The sequence below is a fragment of the Salmo salar genome, chromosome ssa23, assembly GCF_905237065.1.
Source record: "Salmo salar chromosome ssa23, Ssal_v3.1, whole genome shotgun sequence".
NCBI classification, from domain to species: Eukaryota; Metazoa; Chordata; class Actinopteri; order Salmoniformes; family Salmonidae; genus Salmo; species Salmo salar.
Genome location: NC_059464.1, coordinates 33799821 through 33821470, shown reverse-complemented (window position 1 = coordinate 33821470; position 21650 = coordinate 33799821). Strand labels below are relative to the sequence as shown.

The following is a 21650-nucleotide window of genomic DNA, read 5'->3' as shown; positions in this document are numbered from 1 at the left end:
TTGCAAAAACGTGCCAGGATGACGTTTTCAGGCTGATAATGGGCTGTGCTCTAAGCCCTGATTTCCACTTCCATCCTCTCAGCCATAGAACCAGAGTCTGGAGTGTGCCAGTTTGTTTCCATGCAAATAGAACTCTATTTCTCCCTCTGTCTTTCTCTATGTGTCAACCTGCGCTTTGTGACCACTAATCTAATGCAATGTGACTGTCTCAGTAAACGGGTTATGCAAGACCAGTGTCTGGGGCATGGAGGGGGAAGGAGGGGGGACAGAGAGGTGGAGAGGGGTGTAATGAGTCCAGCAGAGGTGGCAGAGCCATGATGCCCTGACAGATCTCAGGAGACACAATGCCGGTCACTGATTAGCCAGACGTCAGGCTTTGGAAGAGGAGGACAAGACTCCTGGAGGAATGTGGCTGCTTGTTGATGGTCAGGGGGATATAGCCAGCCCATGTCTGGGACTGAGCACTGGGACTGGGTTCTGCAATTAGGCAGACTGGACTTCCTTTAGGGCCCATGCTTGGAATGTCTCACACTGGAGCCGCTCTGTCATTGGTTCAATGACTGAGAGCGCTCCTCTGTGATTGGTCGACTGGCAGGGCTGCAGGGAGGGTGAGACGGAGTGAGTGCCATTGTTGTGTTCTGTTTTTGTTTCCAGTGTTAGCTGTAATTTGCGGCTTTTCCCCAACTGGATTCTGTAATTTTCATTACAATCTCTGAGTTGTTTTTTTTAGCACACTGAAGAAAATGACAGTGAATTATACTAAATTGAATTGTTGGACTTTGTAGTCTAAAAATACGACTTTAACTTTGCTTTATAATGCACCATTTTTCTTGCAATTTGGAAAAGCCCTAAAGAATTACTTTCAAATTAGTCAATAAATAGTTTTGGGGCTGTTTTGTCACATTCTCTCTCCCTTTTTCTTAATCAAACAACTTCTCAATCCCACCCATCTTTGGAAGTGAAGTTGCTGAGCCTGTCTGTGTAACTCATTCATATTCTATGCAAATCAAATCAAACTTCATTTGTCACATGCACCGAATACAACAAGTGTAGACTTTACCGTGAAATGCTTACTTACGAGCCCTTAACCAACAGTAGACTAGTTTACCAAGTAGACTAAAATAAAAAGTAATAATAAAAAGTAACACAATAACAATAACAATAACGAGGCTATATACAGGGGGCACCAGTACCGAGTCAGTGTGCGGGGGTACAGGCTACTTGAGGTTATCTGTACATGTAGGTGGGGGCGAAGTGACTATGCATAGATAACAAACAAACAGCAGGTAGTAGCAGTGTACAAATGGGATGGGAGGTTCAATGTAAATTGTCCTGTGGCGATTTTATAAAATGTTCAGCAGTCTTATGGCTTGGGGGTAGAAGCTGTTGAGGAGCCTTTTGGTCCTAGACTTGGTGCTCCGGTACCACTTCCCATGCGGTAGCAGAGAAAACAGTCTATAACTTGGCTGACTGGAGTCTCTGACAATTTTATGTGCTTTCCTCTGACACCGCCTATTATATAGGTCCTGGATGGCAGGAAGCTTGGCCCCAGTGATGTACTGGGCCGTTCGCACTACCCTCTGTAGTGCCATACGGTCAGATGCCGAGCAGTTGCCATACCAGGCGGTGATGCAACTGGTCAGGATGCTCTCGATGGTGCAGCTGTAAAACCTTTTGAGGATCTGGGGACCCATGCCCTCTTCACGACAGTCTTGGTATGTTTGGACCATGATAGTTGGTGATGTGGACACCAAGGAACTTGAAACTCTCAACCCGCTCCACTACAGCCCCGTCGATGTTAATGGTGGCCTGTTCGGCCTGCCTTTTCCTGTAGTCCACGATCAGCTCCTTTGTCTTGCTCACATTGAGGGAGATGTTGTTGTCCTGGCACCATACTGCCAGTTCTCTGACCTCCTCCCTATAGGCCATCTCATATTTGTCGGTGATGTGTTGTCAGCAAACTTAATGGTGGTGTTGGAGTCGTGATTGGCTACGCAGTCGTGGGTGAACAGGGAATACAGGAGGGTACTAAGTACACACCCCTTGAGGGTCCCAGTGTTGAGGATCAGCGTGGCAGATGTGTTGTTGCCTACTCTTACCACCTGGGGGCGGCCCTTCAGGGAGTCCAGGATCCTGTTGCAGAGGGAGGTGTTTAGTCCCAGAGTCCTTAGCTTAGTGATGAGCTTCGTGGGCACTATGGTGTTGAACGCTGAGCTGTAGTCAATGAATAGCATTCTCACATAGGTGTTCCTTTTGTCCAGGTGAGAAAGGGCAGTGTGGAGTGCAATTGAGATTGCGTCATCTGTGGATCTGTTGGGGCGGTATGCAAATTGGAGTAGGTCTAGGTCGTCCGGGAGGATGCTGTTGATGTGAGCCACGACCAGCCTTTCAAAGCACTTCATGGCTACCGACGTGAGTGCCACGGGGCAGTTATCATTTAGGCAGGTTAACTTCACTTCCTTGGGCACAGGGACTATATTGGTCTGCTTGAAATACGTAGTTATTACAGACTCGGTCAGGGAGAGGTTGAAAATGTCAGTGAAGACACTTGACAGTTGGTCCGCGCATGCTTTGAGTACACGTCTTGGTAATCCATCTGGGCCAACGGCTTTGTGAATGTTGACCTGTATAAAGGTTTTGCTCACATCGGCTACCGAGAGCTTTATCACACAGTCATCCAGAACAGCTGGTGCTCTCGTGCATGCTTCAGTGTTAATTGCCTCGAAGCGAGCATAAAAGGCATTTAACTCATCTGGTAGGCTCGCGTCACTGGGAAGCTCACGTCTGGGTTTCCCTTTCCGTAACAGTTTTCAAGCCCTGCCACATCTGACGAGCGTCAGAGCCGGTGTAGTAGGATTCAATCTTAATCCTGTATTGACGTTTTGCTTGTTAGATGGTTCGTCTGAGGGCATAGCAGGATTTCTTATAAGCGTTCGGATTAGTCTCCCACTCCTTGAAAGCGGCAGCTCAAGCATTTAGCTCGATGCGGATGTTGCCTGTAATCCAGGGCTTCTGGTTGGGATATGTACGTACAGTCACTGTGGGGACAACGTCATCGATGCACTTATTGATGAAGCCGATGACTGAGGTGGTGAACTCCTCAATGCCATTGGATGAATCCCGGAACATATTCCAGTCTGTGCTAGCAAAACAGTCCTGTAGTGTAGCATTCCGTCATCTGGCCACTTCCGTATTGAGCGAGTCACTGGTACTTCCTGCTTTAGTTTTTGCTTGTAAGCAGGAATCAGGAGGATAGAATTATGGTCAGATTTGCCAAATGGAGTGTGGGGGAGAGCTTTGTATGCATCTCTGTGTGTGGCGTAAAGGTGGTCTAGGATTTTTTCCCCCTCTGGTTGCACATGTGACATGCGGTAAAAATGTGCATTAAAGTCCCCAGCCACCAGCAGCACCACTTCTGGGCGAGCATTTTCTTTGCTTATAGCCTTATAGAGTTGGTTGAGAGCGGTCTTAGTGCCAGCTTCGTTCTGTGGTGGTAAATAGACGGCTACGAATAATACAGATTAGAACTCTCTTTGTTGATAGTGTGGTCTTTAGCTTATTATAAGGTACTCTACCTCAGGCGAGCAATACCTCGAGACTTATTTAATATTAGACATCGCGCACTAGCTGTTATTGACAAATAGACACACACCCTCACCCCTCGTCTTACCAGAGGTAGCGTCTCTGTTCTGCCAGTGCATGGAAAATCCCGCTAGCTCTATATTGTCCGTATCTTCGTTCAGCCACATCTCGGTGAAACATAAGATGTTACAGTTTTTAATGTCCCGTTGGTAGGATAATCTTAATCGTAGGTCATTAATTTTATTTTACAATGATTGCATGTTAGCAAGAAGAACGGATGTTAGTGGGAGTTTACTCGCTCGCCTCTGGATTCTCAGAAGGCTGCCCGATCTGCGGCCCCTTTTCTGGCCTCTTTTCTTCATGCAAAAGGCGTGGATCTGGGCCTGTTCCAGTGAAAGCAGGATATACTTCTCCTCGGACTCGTTAACAGAAAAAGTTTCTTCCAGTCCGCGGTGAGTAATCGCTTTTCTGATGTCCAAAAGTTATTTTCGGTCATAAGAGATGGTAGCAGCAACATTATGTACACAATAAGTAAAAAAATAAGTTACACAAAACGCAAAAAAACCAACAAAAAAGCACAATTGGTTGGGAGAACATTAAATGTCAGCCATGATCTTCAGCGCCAGGATACTATGAGCAACAACTACACTATAGTCTTCAAAGGGAGCCAAGCCACCATCTGTGGCCTTCCACTAAGGATGTGAGAGTTGCTGGGAGTAGTAACTGAGTAGGGAGCATCCCATAGAAGAGGATACCTCATGCCTCTATAACCGGTGTGAAATTGCTAGCTAGTTAGTGATGCGTGCTGGGAGCATTTCAATCGGTTACATCACTCGCTCTGAGACATTGAAGTAGTTGTTTCCCTTACTCTGCAAGGCTTCTGTGGAGCGATAGGTAACGATGGTACGAAGGTGACTGTTGTCGATGTATGCAGAGGGTCCCTGGTTCAAGCCCAGGTTGGGGCGCGAAGGACGGAAACAATGCTGTTACACCTCCTCCCTTCCCTCCACTCCCTCCCTCTACCACCAACCTTCTCTATCTCTCTCCCTCCCTCTCTATATCTGATTTGGGACTCCCACCCAACAGTGCCAGGTCCTGGGGATTAGTAATAACTTCTCCCAGGGACAAAAGAAAACCAGTCTGTCTCATTGTGTCTGTCTGTGGCCCCTGACCTCTGTGGTGCCTGCCTAGTGCCTACCTCTGGGCCGCAGTAAGGTCTTCCATTGACTATCTCCGGTGATGCATAGAGTGGGCTGCCACAGAAAGTCTGCAGCAGTTTGTCCTTGTGGTAGAGGTTGGACAGTCCAAAGTCAGCAATCTGGTGGGAGACAGAGACACATCGAGGTTTGGTAAAACATCATAACAAATGTCATTAAAAGTCTCATGGCACTGACAAGGTTACAGACTCTAAAAAAGAAAGTTGTCTAGTAGTGCCTCCATATCTAAATAGCACTCAAAGTTACAGACTGTTACACAATTACAGATTCAAACAATGTATGGACAAGAGTCTGTAGAGTTGAATAAAAATGACTCTTTCTTACCTTAATGTTACAGTTTTCATCCAGTAGCACATTTTCCAGTTTCAAATCCCTGTGCACCACCCCATTCTGTAAAAGACAAACAGTACATCCGTTGGCTCTAGAAGAAAAATCACCAGACCGATTGCCGGTCTGTACAGTAGGGGAGCGTTCATTCGCTGTTCGTTCATTCGCTTGCTGCCCGTGAGGTGAGACCAAACTCCAGTGTTATTCTCAGGGGATATAGTTAGAGTGGGCCAATTGGTCTAGTAGGTTTAATTGCCCTGCCTGGCCCTCTATCGTCTGTGTGTTGACATCTGTAGTGATTTTCCCTCTAACTCACCTCACATAAACAAGAGCCTATAATGATGGACCAGGATAATTTACAGTGCCAGTGCTACTCATTCAAGGGTTTTTCTACATTTTTACTGTTTTCTACATTGTAGAATAATAGTGAAGACATCAGAACTATGAAATAAAACATATGGAATCATGTAGTAACTGAAGATGGTGCTGGCTAAAGCTAAAACTGGCAAGTGTAGAGAGTATAGGGCTATTTTTTATCCACGTCGGCACCAACGATGTTAGGATGAAACAGTCAGAGGTCACCAAGCGCAACATAGCTTCAGCGTGTAAATCAGCTAGAAAGATGTGTCGGCATCGAGTAATTGTCTCTGGCCCCCTCCCAGTCAGGGAGAGTGATGAGCTCTACAGCAGAGTCTCACAACTCAATCGCTGCTTGAAAACTGTTTTCTGCCCCTCCCAAAAGATAGAATTTGTAGATAATTGGCCCTCTTTCTGGGACTCACCCACAAACAGGACTAAGCCTGGCCTGTTGAGGAGTGACAGACTCCATCCTAGCTAGAGGGGTGCTCTCATCTTATCTACGAGCATAGACAGGGCTCTATCTCCCTTAGCTCCACAATGAAATAGGGTGCAGGTCAGGCAGCAGGCTGTTAGCCAGCCTGCCAGCTTAGTGGAGTCTGCCACTAGCACAGTCAGTGTAGTCAGCTCAGCTATCCCCATTGAGACCGTGTCTGTGTCTCGACCTAGGTTGGGCAAAACTAAACATGGCGGTGTTCGCCTTAGCAATCTCACTAGAATAAAGACCTCCTCCATTCCTGCCATTATTGAAAGAGATCGTGATACCTCACATCTCAAAATAGGGCTACTGTTAGATCCCTCACTTCCAAGGCAGTTATAGTCAATGAACTAATCACTGATCATAATCTTGATATGATTGGCCTGACTGAAACCTGGCTTAAGCCTGATGAATTTACTGTGTTAAATGAGGCCTCACCTCCTGGTTACACTAGTGACCATATCCCCCGCGCATCCCGCAAAGGCGGAGGTGTTGCTAACATTTACGATAGAACATTTCAATTTACAAAAAAAAACAGACGTTTTCGTCTTTTGAGCTTCTAGTCATGAAATCTATGCAGCCTACTCAATCACTTTTTATAGCTACTGTTTACAGGCCTCCTGGGCAATATACAGCATTCCTCACTGAGTTCCCTGAATTCCTATCGGACCTTGTAGTCATAGCAGATAATATTCACATTTTTGGTGACTTTAATATTCACATGGAAAAGTCCACAGACCCAATCCAAAAGGCATTCGGAGCCATCATCGACTCAGTGGGTTTTGTCCAACATGTCTCTGGACCTACTCACTGCCACAGTCATACTCTGGACCTAGTTTTGTCCCATGGAATAAATGTTGTGGATCTTAATATTTTTCCTCATAATCCTGGACTATCGGACCACCATTTTATTACGTTTGCAATCACAACAAATAATCTGCTCAGACCCCAACCAAGGAGCATCAAAAGTCGTGCTATAAATTCTCAGACAATCCAAAGATTCCTTGATGCCCTTCCAGACTCCCTCTGCCTACTCAAGGACGTCAGAGGACAAAAATCAGTTAACCACCTAACTGAGGAACTCAATTTAACCTTGCGCAATACCCTAGATGCAGTTGCACCCCTTAAAACTAAAAACATTAGTCAGAAGAAACTAGCTCCCTGGTATACAGAAAATACCCGAGCTCTGAAGCAAGCTTCCAGAAAATTGGAACGGAAATGGCGCAACACCAAACTGGAAGTCTTCCGACTAGCTTGGAAAGACAGTACCGTGCAGTATCGAAGAGCCCTCACTGCTGCTCGATCATCCTATTTTTCCAACCTAATTGAGGAAAATAAGAACAATCCGAAATGTATTTTTGATACTGTCGCAAAGCTAACTAAAAAGCAGCATTCCCCAAGAGAGGATGGATTTCACTTCAGCAGTAATAAATTCATGAACTTCTTTGAGGAAAAGATCATGATCATTAGAAAGCAAATTATGGACTCCTCTTTAAATCTGCGTATTCCTCCGAAGCTCAGTTGTCCTGAGTCTGCACAACTCTGCCAGGACCTAGGATCAAGGAAGACACTCAAGTGTTTTAGTACTATATATCTTGACACAATGATGAAAATAATCATGGCCTCTAAACCTTCAAGCTGCATACTGGACCCTATTCTAACTAAACTATTGAAAGAGCTGCTTCCTGTGCTTGGCCCTCCTATATTGATCATAATAAATGGCTCTCTATCCACCGGATGTATACCAAACCTTGACCCAGAAAATCTAAAAAACTATCGGCCTATATTGAATCTCCCATTCCTCTCCAAAATTTTTGAAAAGCTGTTGCTCAGCAACTCACTGCCTTCCTGAAGACAAACAATGTATACGAAAGGCTTCAGTCTGGTTTTAGACCCCATCATAGCACTGAGACTGCACTTGGGAAGGTGGTAAATTACCTTTTAACCTGTTGGGGGTAGGGGGCAGTATTTACACGGCCGGATAAAAAACGTACCCGATTTAATCTGGTTATTACTACTGCCCAGAAACTAGAATATGCATATAATTATTGGCTTTGGATAGAAAACACCCTAAAGTTTCTAAAACTGTTTGAATGGTGTCTGTGAGTATAACAGAACTCATATGGCAGGCAAAAACCTGAGAAGATTCTGAACAGGAAGTGCCCTGTCTGACATGTTCTTGTTCATCTTGGCACTTTTTATTGAAGACTGAGGATCTTTGCTGTAACGTGACACTTCCTACGGCTCCCATAGGCTCTCAGAACCCGGGAAAAAGCTGAATGATATCAGGCAGCCCCAGGCTGAAACACATTATCGCCTTTGGTAAGTGGCCGATCAGAGGACAATGGGCTTAGGCGCATGCACGAGTCGACCCCATGCTTTATTTTCTTTCGTCTTTTTACCTAAACGCAGATTCCCGGTCGGAATATTATCGCTTTTTTACGAGAAAAATGGCATAAAAATTGATTTTAAACAGCGGTTGACATGCTTCGAAGTACGGTAATGGAACATTTAGAAATTCTTTGTCACGAAATGCGTCGTGCTCGTCACCCTTATTTACCATTCGGATAGTGTCTTGAACGCACGAACAAAACGCCGCTGTTTGGATATAACTATGGATTATTTTGAACCAAACCAACATTTGTTATTGAAGTAGAAGTCCTGGGAGTGCATTCTGACGAAGAACACCAAAGGTAATACAATTTTTCTTATAGTAAATCGGACTTTGGTGAGTGCTAAACTTGCTGGGTGTCTAAATAGCTAGCCCTGTGATGCCGGGCTATCTACTGAGAATATTGCAAAATATGCTTTCACCGAAAAGCTATTTTAAAATCGGACATATCGAGTGCATAGAGAAGTTCTGTATCTATAATTCTTGAAATAATTGTTATGCTTTTTGTGAACGTTTATCGTGAGTAATTTAGTAAATGTTTAGTAAATTCACCGGAAGTTTGCGGGGGGTATGCTAGTTCTGAACGTCACATGCTAATGTAAAAAGCTGGTTTTTGATATAAATATGAACTTGATTGAACAAAACATGCATGTATTGTATAACATAATGTCCTAGGGTTGTCATCTGATGAAGATCATCAAAGGTTAGTGCTGCATTTAGCTTTCTTCTGGGTTTATGTGACATTATATGCTAGCTTGAAAAATGGGTGTCTGATTATTTCTGGCTGGGTACTCTGCTGACATAATGTAATGTTTTGCTTTCGTTGTAAAGCCTTTTTGAAATCGGACAGTGTGGTTAGATTAACGAGAGTCTTGTCTTTAAAATGGTGTAAAATAGTCATATGTTTGAGAAATTGAAGTAATAGCATTTCTAAGGTATTTGAATAACGTGCCACAGGATTCCACTGGCTGAGATGCTTGTTCTAGGTCCCAAGAAACAAAGAGATCTTCTGTTGAATCTGACAATTAATCTTGATGGTTGTACAGTCATCTCAACTAAAACTGTGAAGGACCTCGGCGTTACTCTGGACCCTGATCTCTCTTTTGACGAACATATCAAGATTGTTTCAAGGACAGCTTTTTTCCATCTGCGTAACATTGCAAAGATCAGAAATGTTCTGTCCAAAATTGTTACTTTTGTTACTTCTAGGTTAGACTACTGCAATGCTCTACTTTCCGGCTACCCGGATAAAGCACTAAATAAACTTCAGTTAGTGCTAAATACGGCTGCTAGAATCCTGACTAGAACCAAAAAAATTTATCATATTATTCCAGTGCTAGCCTCCCTACACTGGCTTCCTGTTACGAAAAGCGCTGATTTCAAAGTTTACTGCTAACCTACAAAGCATTGCATGGCTTGCTCCTACCTATCTTTCCGATTTGGTCCTGCCGTACATACCTACACGTACGCTACGGTCACAAGACGCAGGCCTCCTAATTGTCCCTAGAATTTCTAAGCAAACAGCTGGAGGCAGGGCTTTCTCCTATAGAGCTCCATTTTTATGGAATGGTCTGCCTACCCATTTGAGAGACGCAGACTCGGTCTCAACCTTTAAGTCTTTATTGAAGACTCATCTCTTCAGTAGGTCCCATGATTGAGTGTAGTCTGGCCCAGGAGTGTGAAGGTGAACGGAAAGGCACTGGAGCAACGAACCGCCCTTGCTGTCTCTGCCTAGCCGGTTCCCCTCTCTCCACGGGGATTCTCTGCCTCTAACCCTATTACATGGGCTGAGTAAGTGGCTTACTGATGCTCTTCCATGCCGTCCCTAGGAGGGGTGCGTCACTTGAGTGGGTTGAGTCACTGACGTGGTCTTCCTGTCTGGGTCGGCGCCCCTCCTTGGGTTGTGCCGTGGCGGAGGTCTTTGTGGGCTATACTCGGCCTTGTCTCAGGATGGTAAGTTGGTGGTTGAAGATAATCCCTCTAGTGGTGTGGGGGCTGTGCTTTGGCAAAGTGGGTGGGGTTATATCCTGCCTGTTTGGCCCTGTCCGAGGGTATCATCGGATGGGGCCACAGTGTCTCCTGACCCCTCCTGTCTCAGCCTCCAGTATTTATGCTGCAGTAGTTTATGTGTTGGGGGGCTAGGGTCAGTCTGTTATATCTGGAGAATTTCTCCAGTGTCCTGTGTGAATTTAAGTATGCTCTCTCTAATTCTCTCTTTCTTTCTCTCTCTCTCTTTCTCGGGGGACCTGAGCCCTAGGACCATGCCTCAGGACTACCTGGCATGATGACTCGTTGCTGTCCCCTGTCCACCTGGCCGTGCTGCTGCTCCAGTTTCAACTGTTCTGCCTGCGGCTATGGAACCCTGACCTGTTCACCGGACGTGCTACCTGTCCCAGACCTGCTGTTTTCAACTCTCTAGAGACAGCAGGAGCGGTAGAGACTCTCAATGATTGGCTATGAAAAGCCAACTGACATTTACTCCTGAGGTGCTGACCTGTTGTACCCTCGACAACTACTGTGATTATTATTATTTGACCATGCTGGTCATTTATGAACATTTGAACATCTTGGTCATGTTCTGTTATAAACTCCATCTGGCACAGCCAGAAGAGGACTGGCCACCCCTCATAGCCTGGTTCCTCTCTAGGATTCTTCCTAGGTTTTGGCCTTTCTAGGGAGTTTTTCCAAGCCACCGTGCTTCTACACCTGCATTGCTTGCTGTTTGGGGTTTTAGGCTGGGTTTCTGTACAGCACTTTGAGATATCAGCTGATGTAAGAAGGGCTATATAAATACATTTGATTTGATTTGATTAGTAACCAAAAGAAATGTTAACACATCAAAATATATTTTATATTTGAGATTCTTCAAAGTAGCCATCCTTTGCCTTTATGCCAGCTTTGCACACTCTTGGCATTCTCTCAACCAGCTTCATGAGGTAGTCACTTGGAATGCATTTCAATGAGCAGGTGTGCCTGGTTCAAAGTTAATTTGTGGAATTTCTTTCCTTCTTAATGCATTTGAGCCAATCAGTTGTGTTGTGACAAGGTAGGGGTGGTATACAGAAGATAGCCATATTTGGTAAAAGACCAAGCAAGAACAGCTCAAATAAGCAAAGAGAAATGACAGTACATCATTATTTTAAGACGTCAAGGTCAGTCAATCCAGTAAATTTCAAGAACTTTGAACGTTTCTTCAAGTGCAGTCGCAAAAACCATCAAGCGCTATGATGAAATTGGCTCTCATGAGGACCGCCACAGGAAAGGAAGACCCAGAGTTACCTCTGCTGCAGAGGATAAGAGGATAAGAGGATGAGTTCAATTGAATTAACTGCACCTCAGATTGCAGCCAGAATAAATGCTTCACAGAGTTCAAGTAACACACATCTCAACATCAACTGTTCAGAGGTGACAGCGTGAATCAGGCCTTCATGGTCAAATTGCTGCAAAGAAACCAGTACGGACACCAATAAGAATAGACTTGATTGGGCCAAGAAACACAAGCAATGGACATTAGACCGTTGACAATCTGTCCTTTGGTCTGATGAGTCCACATTTGAGATCTTTGGTTCCAACCACGGTGTCTTTGTGAGATGCAGAGTAGGTGAACGTATGATCTCCGCATGTGTGGTTCCCGCCATGAAGCATGGAGGAGGAGGTGTGATAGTGTGGGGGTGCTTTGCTGATGACACTGTCTGTGATTTATTTAGAATTCAATGCACACTTAACCAGCATGGCTACCACAGCATTCTGCAGTGATACACCATCTCATCTGGTTTGCCCTTAGTGGGACTATCATTTGTTTTTCTACAGGACAATGACCCAAAACACAGCTCCAGGCTGTGTAAGGGCTATTTGACCAAGGAGAGTGATGGAGTGCGGCATCAGATGACCTGGCCTCCACAATCACCCAACCTCAACCCAAATGAGATGGATTGGGATGAGTTGGACCGCACAGTGAAGGAAAAGCAGCCAACAAGTGTTCAGCACATGTGGGAACTCCTTCAAGACTGTTGGAAAATAATTCCTCATGAAGCTGGTTGAGAGAATGCCAAGAGTGTGCAAAGCTGTCATCAATGCAAAAGGTGGCTACATTGAAGAATATAAAATATAAAATCTATTTTGATTTATTTAACACTTTTTTGGTTACTACATGATTCCATATGTGTTATTTCATAGTTCTGATGTCTTCACTATTATTCTACAATGTATAAAATTAAGAAAAACCCTTGAATGAGTAGGTGTTTCTAAACTTTTGACTGGTACTGTATCTTCTCACAAAAAAAGCAACTATGTTGGTTAGTGGCCCTTTCAAGGCATGCATTAACATTGTGGTATACACACAGCAACTGGAAACACAAGCAGCCATTTCAGATCTGGAAGTGATGGGGTGACTTCACTACAGCTGTAACCGCCGGGCCTACACTGTACTGTGCGTCTCCAATTGGTTAGGATGTGATAGGGAACACATGTTCACATGCTTATAAATGGAGGGGATGAGGTGGGTCTAATCAGCACTCTCACAGTGCACCTGCTTCCTATGTCAGTCAACCACACTATATCACCCCACTACCCTACACCATGGTACTCCACCCCTCAGTGTGGTTGCCCCTAGAGGCTCATCCTTACTCGCTGGCTGTATGTCTGGTGCTCCCCCTTATGCTGGGAAGATGACATCATCCCATCCCAGCTGTAGAGATGATGACTAGTGGGGAGCCCACCCAAACATCCCCCGTCCCTGGGGGACCATGGTTTAACGAGGGAAGGGAGAGGAAAGGGGTGGGGGGGGCTAGGATCCACGCTATGGGGGGAGGGGAGGGGGGTGTCCTGGGGGAGCTATGAGGGGATCCAGGGATATGGAGTCATGACAACAGATGAGCTGGGACTGTGTGCACAATGGACAACACTGGATTGTGTTAAGTCCCTTACAGTCCTCCTTGACACCAAGAGGCCACTAAAAGCATAGCTCATACTGCAGACTTCTCCTCTATGTGAGGAATATATACGGTTATAGTCATAAGGTTACGATATTTTGCCCTGCATCTGATTAGCAGAAATGTGTGGGTGTGTTTGTGCGTGCACGTGTGCACGTTTCTCTGGAGGATTTTACCTTGTGACAGTGGTGCACGGCAGAGACTATCTGCCTGAAGAAGTGTCGCGTCTCTCTCTCGCTCAGGCGCCGGCGCTCACTGATATAGTCATACAGCTCACCCTTACTGGCGTACTCCATCACGATCACGATCTTGTCCTTGTTCTCAAACACTGGAGGAGAATGGACACACAGTTGGGATAGACAAACAGTTAGCGTGGACAAACAGTTAGCAACCATTTGTTTCACAGCAGAGGTTTCATCATAGAAAACATTCAGGAAGAGAAACAACTAACTTCATAGTTTCAGTGGACAGTATGTTGAATAAATGAGAAGAGTACCCCTCCCAGTTTCAGAGCCAACTGGCTGTATTCACACTCTCTCTGCACTGCTTCTATGATTACATTACATCACCAATCCCACCTCATGTGTCTGGCTTGAGTCTTAACAACACAACTGGAAGGGAGGGGATGGCGGTGTGTTTTAGTAACACCCAAACCCCTTGGAGAGGAGAAGGCGAAGAGAGAGAGAGAGGGAGAGAGGGAGAGAAATGAGAAGAGAGGGAGGGAGGGAGGGAGGGAGGGAGGGAGGGAGGGAGGGAGGGAGGGAGGGAGGGAGGGAGGGAGGGAGGGAGGGAGGGAGGGAGGGAGGGAGGGAGGGAGGGAGGGAAAAGAAGAGAAGAGCATGGTTAACAGAAGGTCCATAGTGTCATCCTGACCTGGACAGTAAATCAACATCTCATCATGTCACTAACTTTCACCAGTCTCATTTAAATTACAGGTTGTAATGCAGCAAAATAGGGAAAACGTCAAAGGGGATGAATACTTTTGCAAGGCACTGTATGTTGATATGCTTCAGTTTGCTGCCATATGACTGGTTTCACATTTGTCTCCAGCGATCATAAGGTAAAATAATTAAAACAATTGTCATTTATATTTACAATCCCCTTATACAAACGTCTTCCTCATGTACCTAGCTCTTATCAATAGCTCTTATTAACTTGTACATTACAGTGCATGGAGAACAGTGTTATTTCTATCGGAACAAAGAAAGTAGATGCTGTTTCACTTGGAACAGACAGGTTAGGTTGTTGGACCTTATTCATGGTTTCATCGTGCATAAAGGTGGTGGAATTACGAGGTAATTAAGTCAAGGTCAGAATACGGCCTATCTGTAGACACACCTATGCCCCACCTTCCTTTCTGTTATCTCCACCCCAAAAGAATAGCTGGCTGAAACATTTGTTACTTCATGCCTAAGTTCAAGGTCAGAGTACGCATAGAGAGAAAAGTAAAAAAAATGGAATTAAGTTCCATTTACGCGTGCATTACTTGAGTAAGAGATAGGAACGCCTCACAGACTAGACACAGGACAACCTGTCCTGTATTGTTCCACTTTCTATCTAGCCTCCAATGTATCATTTCGCCTACTGCCAGAGCAAGTTGCCGACCCAACAGCAGTGCATCATATGGGGGATGAGAACTGTTAGTCAGGCGGAGAGAGAGGGGATGATGACACAACCATCGGCCATGTTCTTCTTATTGTCAGTGTATTTTCCCACACTACAGGGGCTCCAGGGGTGAAGGCCTAGTCAACTCTCTGCACCCATGAGTGAGCACCTTCACAGGCCCACCCATCCACTCTCCTCTCCTCCCACCCTCCCCTCCCTTTCAGAGAATAATCCTGTGGTAAAAACATGTTGATGTTGATTGATGGCAACCCTCCCTGATTGTGACTTCTCCGCTGGGCAGGGCAGGCAGCACGGGAACTGGGCCAGCCGACCTGGGGGTTGGTTCTGATTGGCCGACGGAGCCGTGACCCGGGACGACCCTTCTGGCGATCCGTGGAGGGGGTCCGTTTGAGAGCCCAGCGTGGGCGCTCGTTACCTCTGACCCATGCCCCTCGTGCCACCCTCCCCCATGATTCACTGGGTTAATTACCTGGCTTACATAATGGAGTGCCCCCTCTGTCCATCACTCACTCGGTCTTTGTTCAATAGGCCAGCAGGCCATAGATCACACGAATTAGCACCCATTGTCCCAATGCCCTGCTCTGCTATCCGCTGGGTCCACTAGGCTAGGCCTCTGAGCTGTTAACATGAGGAGGGGGTTGCTAATCACTGCCTTAGCAGAGTTAGATAGACAATGAAGTTATTAAGAAGCAGCTTTTATGTAAAAAAAATAAGAATGACTATATTGTAACATAAAAGCTAAAATAACACCCTGATAGTGTGTTAATGTCTGAAGTGAGGTCTTTAACATAAACATTTAGGAGCCATTTACGCCTTTCCTACGCACTTATCAGTACTTGGCATTCAGACTTACCTGATTCACTTGCGTAACGCACTCTGCAGGTGTGGCTACCTTGCACGCACTGAATAAATTGCATTAAACTGGTGAAACCTCTCCCACTTGCTGGCCAACAGATTTTCTTGTGGAGTTTTCATTCAATAGGGTTTTCAGTCCATTTATCTTAAGACATCCCTTTAAATACGGTGTACATTTTAGTTTGAATTTTGTCAACAGACTCACTAGAATACGGTGTCTTGCAAAAGTATTCATCCCCCTTGACATTGTTCCTATCTTGTTGCATTACAACCTGTAATTTAAATGGATTTTAATTTAGATTTCATGTAATGGACATACACAAAATAGTCCAAATTGGTGAAATGAAATGAAAAAAAGAACTTGTTTAAAAAAATTCTCAAAAATAAAAAACGGAAAAGTGGTGCGTGCATATGTGTTCACCCCCTTTGCTATGAAGCCCCTAAATAAGATCTGGTGCAACCAATTACCTTCAGAAGTCACATAATTAGATAAATATAGTCCACCTGTGTGCAATCTAAGTGTCACATGATCTCAGTGTATATACACCTGTTCTGAAAGGCCCCAGAGTCTGCAACACCACCAAGCAAGCGGCACCATGAGGACCAAGGAGCTCTCCAAACAGGTCAGGGACAAAGTGGTGGGAAGGTTATAAAAAAAATATCTGAAACTTTGAACATCCCACGGAGCACTATTAAATCCATTATAAAAAAATTGAAAGAATATGGCACGACAACAAACCTGCCAAGATAGGGCCAACATCCAAAACTCACGGACCAGGCACGAGGGCATTAATCAGAGAGGCAACAAAGAGACCAAAGATAACTCTGAAGGAGCTCCAAAGCTCCACAGCAGAGATTAGAGTATCTGTCCATAGGACCACTTTAAACCATACACTCCACAGAGCTGGGTTGTATGGAAGAGTGGCCAGAAGAAAAGCCATTGCTTAAAGAAAAAAGGCATGTGGGAGACTCCCCAAACATATGGAAGAAGGTACTCTGGTCAGATGAGGCTAAAATTGAGCTTTTTGGCCATCAAGGAAAACGCTATGTATGGTGCAAACCCATCACCTCTCATCACCCCAAGAACACCATCCTCACAGTGAAGCATGGTGGTGGCAGCATCATGCTGTGGGGATGTTTTTCATCGGCAGGAACTGGGAAACTGGTCAGAATTGAAGGAATGATGGATGGCACTAAATACAGGGGAATTCTTGAGGGAAATCAGTTTCAGTCTTCCAGAGATTTGAGACTAGGACGGAGGTTCACCTTCCAGCAGGACAATGACCCTAAGCATACTGCTAAAGCAACACTTGAGTGGTTTAAGGGGAAACATTTTTTCTTTTCTTGGAATGGCCAAGTCAAATCCCAGACCTCAATCCAATTGAGAATCTGTAGTATGACTTAAAGATTGCTGTACACCAGCGGAACCCATCCAACTTGAAGGAGCTGGAGCAGTTTTGCCTTGAAGAATGGGCAAAAAATCCCAGTGGCTAGATGTGCCACTAAGAGACTTGTAGCTGTAATTGCTGCAAAAGGTGGCTCTACAAAGAATTGACTTTGGGGGAGTGAATAGTTCTGCACGCTCAAGTTTTCTGTTTTTTGTGTTATTTCTTGTTTGTTTCACAAGAAAAAATATTTTGCATCTTAAAAGTTGTGTAAATCAAATGATACAAACACCCCATTTTAATTCCAGGCTGTAAGGCAACAAAATAGCAAAAACGCCAAGGGGGTGAATACTTTCGCCAGCCAGAGAAAACGTTGAGAATATTAGGGATCAATGAAAGAAACCATCTAAATATATCCATATTTGTCTCTGTTTCAGCACCAATTGATAGATAAAAAATACTCTGATCTTGTAGATTATTTAGGGTTAGGAAAGTGTTTATTAATCATAAAAAACAGGTTTGGAGAGCATTTACACTAGAAAGAAAGAAAACGGTGGTTTGAATCATTCTGAAAATAGCCACATTCAGTTCTTCAACCCATGTTAATGTTGGAAGATTAGTGTACATAGAATTATAATAGACAGAATAGTGTACAACAGTAGACTATACTATTGCTTGCACTAATCATGAAACTGTGTGATGAAATGGCCAAGTATTGCGCCGTGCGTCGTGTTCAAACTATTACAGCTTGGTCTGCTCCATAATGATTTAATTAGCCTATGTAGCACATGGAGATGCGTGAAGCTTATGCCTCAGCCCAAAATGTCGCCACTTGCACAAGCAAATAGCTAGCTTTTCGGGTGGCGTCAACTGGTAAGACGCTTCAGGAGGGCGGTCACGGGTGCTAGCAAGGCAGAGATCCCGAGTTTGTGTCAAGTATGGGCCTAATCGAGAGGAAGAGGTACTCACAAAGCAAGCAGTGTGATGTCCTACGTCTTCAAAAAAATATGATGAACTGTTACTAATAATCCTCAGCAACAACCACACAGCCATGACAGCGTTTACAGAGAAAGCAAATAAAGGTAAACTAAACAATATAATTAAATGGAAAGATAATTTAGGCAATACCAATTATAGGAACTAACAGTAAATTGGCAGTTGAATATGTGTGGTTATTAGGTCTACTGACAGTCGATACTCATAGTGGCTAATAAACGTCCTCTCACTGTCAACTGCGTTTATTTTAAACTTAACATGTGTAAATATTTGTATGAACATAACAAGATTCAACAACTGAGACATAAACTGAACAAGTTCCACAGACATGTAACTAACAGAAATTGAATAATGTGTCCCTGAACAAAGGGGGGGAGGTCAAAATCAAAAGTAACCACCAGCTGCATTAAGTACTGCAGTGCATCTCCTCTTGGACTGCACCAGATTTGCCAGTTCTTGCTGTGAGATGTTACCCCACTCTTCCACCAACGCACCTGCAAGTTCCCAGATATTTCTGGGGGGGATGGCCCTAGCCCTCACCCTCCGATCCAACTGGTCTCAGACGTGCTCAATGGGATTGAGATCCGGGCTCTTCGCTGGCCATGGCAGAACACTGACATTCCTGTCTTGCAGGAAATCACGCACAGAACGAGCAGTATGGCTGGTGGCATTGTCATGCTGGAGGGTCATGTCAGGATGAGCCTGCAGGAAGGGTACCACATCAGGGAGGAGGATGTCTTCCCTGTAACGCACAGCGTTGAGATTGCCTGCAATGACAACAAGCTCAGCCAGATGATGCTGTGACACACCGCCCCAGACCATGACGGACCCTCCACCTCCAAATCGATCCCGCTCCAGAGTACAGGCCTCGGTGTAACGCTCATTCCTTCGACGATAAACACAAATCCGACCATCACCCCTGGTGAGACAAAACCGCAACTCGTCAGTGAAGAGCACTTTTTGCCAGTCCTGTTTGGTCCAACGACGGTGGGTTTGTGCCCAAAGGTGACGTTGTTGCCGATGATGTCTGGTGAGGACCTGCCTTACAACAGGCCTACAAGCCCTCAGTCCAGCCTCTCTCAGCCTATTGCGGACAGTCTGAGCACTATTGGAGGGATTGTGCATTCCTGGTGTAACTCGGGCAGTTGTTGTTGCCATCCTGTATTTGTCCCGCAGGTGTGATGTACGGATGCACTGATCCTGTGCAGGTGTTGTTACACGTGGTCTGCCACTGCGAGGACAATCAGCTGTCTGTCCTGCCTCCCTGTAGTGCTGTCTTAGGCGTCTCACAGTACGGACATTGCACTTTATTGCCCTGGCCACATCTGCAGTCCTCATGCCTCCTTTCAGCATGCCTAAGGCACGTTCACGCAGATGAGCAGGGACCCTGGGCATCTTTCTTTTGGTGCTTTCAGAGTCAGTAGAAAGGCCTCTTTAGTGTCCTAAGTGTTCATAACTGTGACCTTAATTGCCTACCGTCTGTAAGCTGTTAGTGTCTTAATGACCGTTCCACAGGTGCATGTTCATTAATTGTTTATGGTTCATTGAACAAGCATGGGAAACAGTGTTTAAACCCTTTACAATGAAGATCTGTGAAGTTATTTGGATTTTTACAAATTATCTTTGAAAGACAGGGTCCTGAAAAAGGGTGTTTCTTTTTTTGCTGAGTTTATTTAACATGATAAAAATAGGAAACTGAGTAAGTTGGGGTAACCTATAATTAAGACATTCGAGAGTGCCCATCCTTGCAAGTTAAAAGGACTTACAATTTTAATTCGGCATAATGGCACAGCATTTCGTAAACTTCACTCTGGGAAAGTTGATATGTTGATATGCTTCAGTTTACTGCCATATGCCTAGTTTCACATTTGTCTCCAGTGATAAGGTAAAACAGAAAGATATAACAAGTGTCATATATATTTACAATTCCCTTATCCAAACAGATTACTCATTTACCTCTTATCATGTTGTAAATTACAGTGCATGGAAAATGGTGTTATTTATTTGGGAAAAAATTAAGTAGACGCCTTTTCCACTTACATGCTTAAGCTCAAGTTCAGAATACGCATAGAGAGAAGTGCATTAAAAAAAGGAATTACATTCTAACTACGAGTATTTAACTCGGGTCAGAATTCCCCCATTAGTTATTTGTCTTATATTTTACATGGAGGGATAGTGACAGTACTCATAACGCAGTGCTTTTTCCACTCAAACCAGAAAATGAGTGGGAGGAGGGCTACCCCCTTTAAAATCTATCCTTTCTCAAAGTCCCGTCTTCTCTAAACCAGAGGGAGGTCCTTATCCCTGTCATGCCAGGCTTGTTTGACAGCCTATAAGTGTGCTGGGGGCAAATAGCATTACACAATACACTACACAAATAGATGATGTGAATACCATTTAAACTGAATGAACCAAATTGACTTTCAGGAAGACCTCTCTGGAAAATGTTCCTTTAAAATCCAGTTATGAGGTTATGAATTGTGCTGGAAGTGACATGCAAATGTGCTTTAAATGCTCACAGGCCTGCTGATCGATGCAGAATGGATGCAGAGCAGGAAAATCTCAACGCTGCACATCTGGTTCAGCTTTGTTCACACAAGCAGTTATCTGTTGACACGGGTGTTGCCGGATACACATACTGTATGGGCCTATACATTTGCAACACTTTTCTGGGCAGGGGCCAGCTCACAACGGTAACCACTGGTTAAAGAGAAACACCAGAAATCAGGAACCTCTGCAAAAAATCGACCAGCAATGGTTGGTAGCAGACAGAGGGGCAGGCTGCTCTTAACGCATAGGAGGGAGTAGCACCCCAACTCCTTATAGGCTAGTTTACAGGAGGGAGCAGCACCCCAACTACTTATAGGCCAGTTTATAAGAGGGAGCAGCAGCCCAACTCCTTATAGGCTAGTTTATAGGAGTGTTCTCCTAATCAGCCTTTCTGACACATACAAACTAAGTTGAACCATAGCAACCACAACACTCACTGAAGACCGGCAAGTTGCCATGACAAATAGCACCGTTTGACTGTTTGTTGGGTCAATAAAGAGTGACAGACTTTGAACCCAATCAAAGCAGTGTCAGAAGTCAGCCTGTTTGAGCAGTGCTGTTAGATCAACAGTTCTGATGACGTGGGAAATAAAAACAGACACTAGATCTGATTTACCGCATCTATGTGCTTTAGGTTTAACTGCCCTTTGAGATGGAGGTTCATTTGTGGGTCAAACTGGTGATGGAAATTGTAAGGTAATGTCACCTCCATCAACATTCTCTGTAAATCACACTTCCCCTCTCAAACTGAGATGTGGGCTCAAACCAAAAGAGCAGATTTGCAACACACAATATGAGTGAAGCCTTTGACTTTTGGAGGGTTGTCTAGTGCAGGATTTCCTACATTTTTCACTCAGGTCCCCCTTCCGATATTGGGGAAAATATCTCGCCCCCATTGCTCGTGCGCGTCACGTCTTTTCTATGGGCACAAGCACTCACTGTTCATGACACAAA

At 44.7% G+C, this 21650-nt stretch overlaps 1 protein-coding gene across 1 annotated transcript in view; it reads right to left on the bottom strand.

Moving 5' to 3' along the window:
• Nucleotides 1-21650, bottom strand: part of LOC106584478 (NUAK family SNF1-like kinase 1) — a 38916-nt gene that overhangs the window by 6290 nt on the left and 10976 nt on the right. The window contains exons 3-5 of the mRNA XM_014169848.2: nucleotides 13461-13612; nucleotides 5124-5189; nucleotides 4781-4900 (exon numbers count right to left, since the gene is read on the bottom strand). Coding sequence (XP_014025323.2) covers nucleotides 4781-4900; nucleotides 5124-5189; nucleotides 13461-13612 — 338 coding nt within the window. The remainder of the gene's footprint in view (nucleotides 1-4780; nucleotides 4901-5123; nucleotides 5190-13460; nucleotides 13613-21650) is intronic.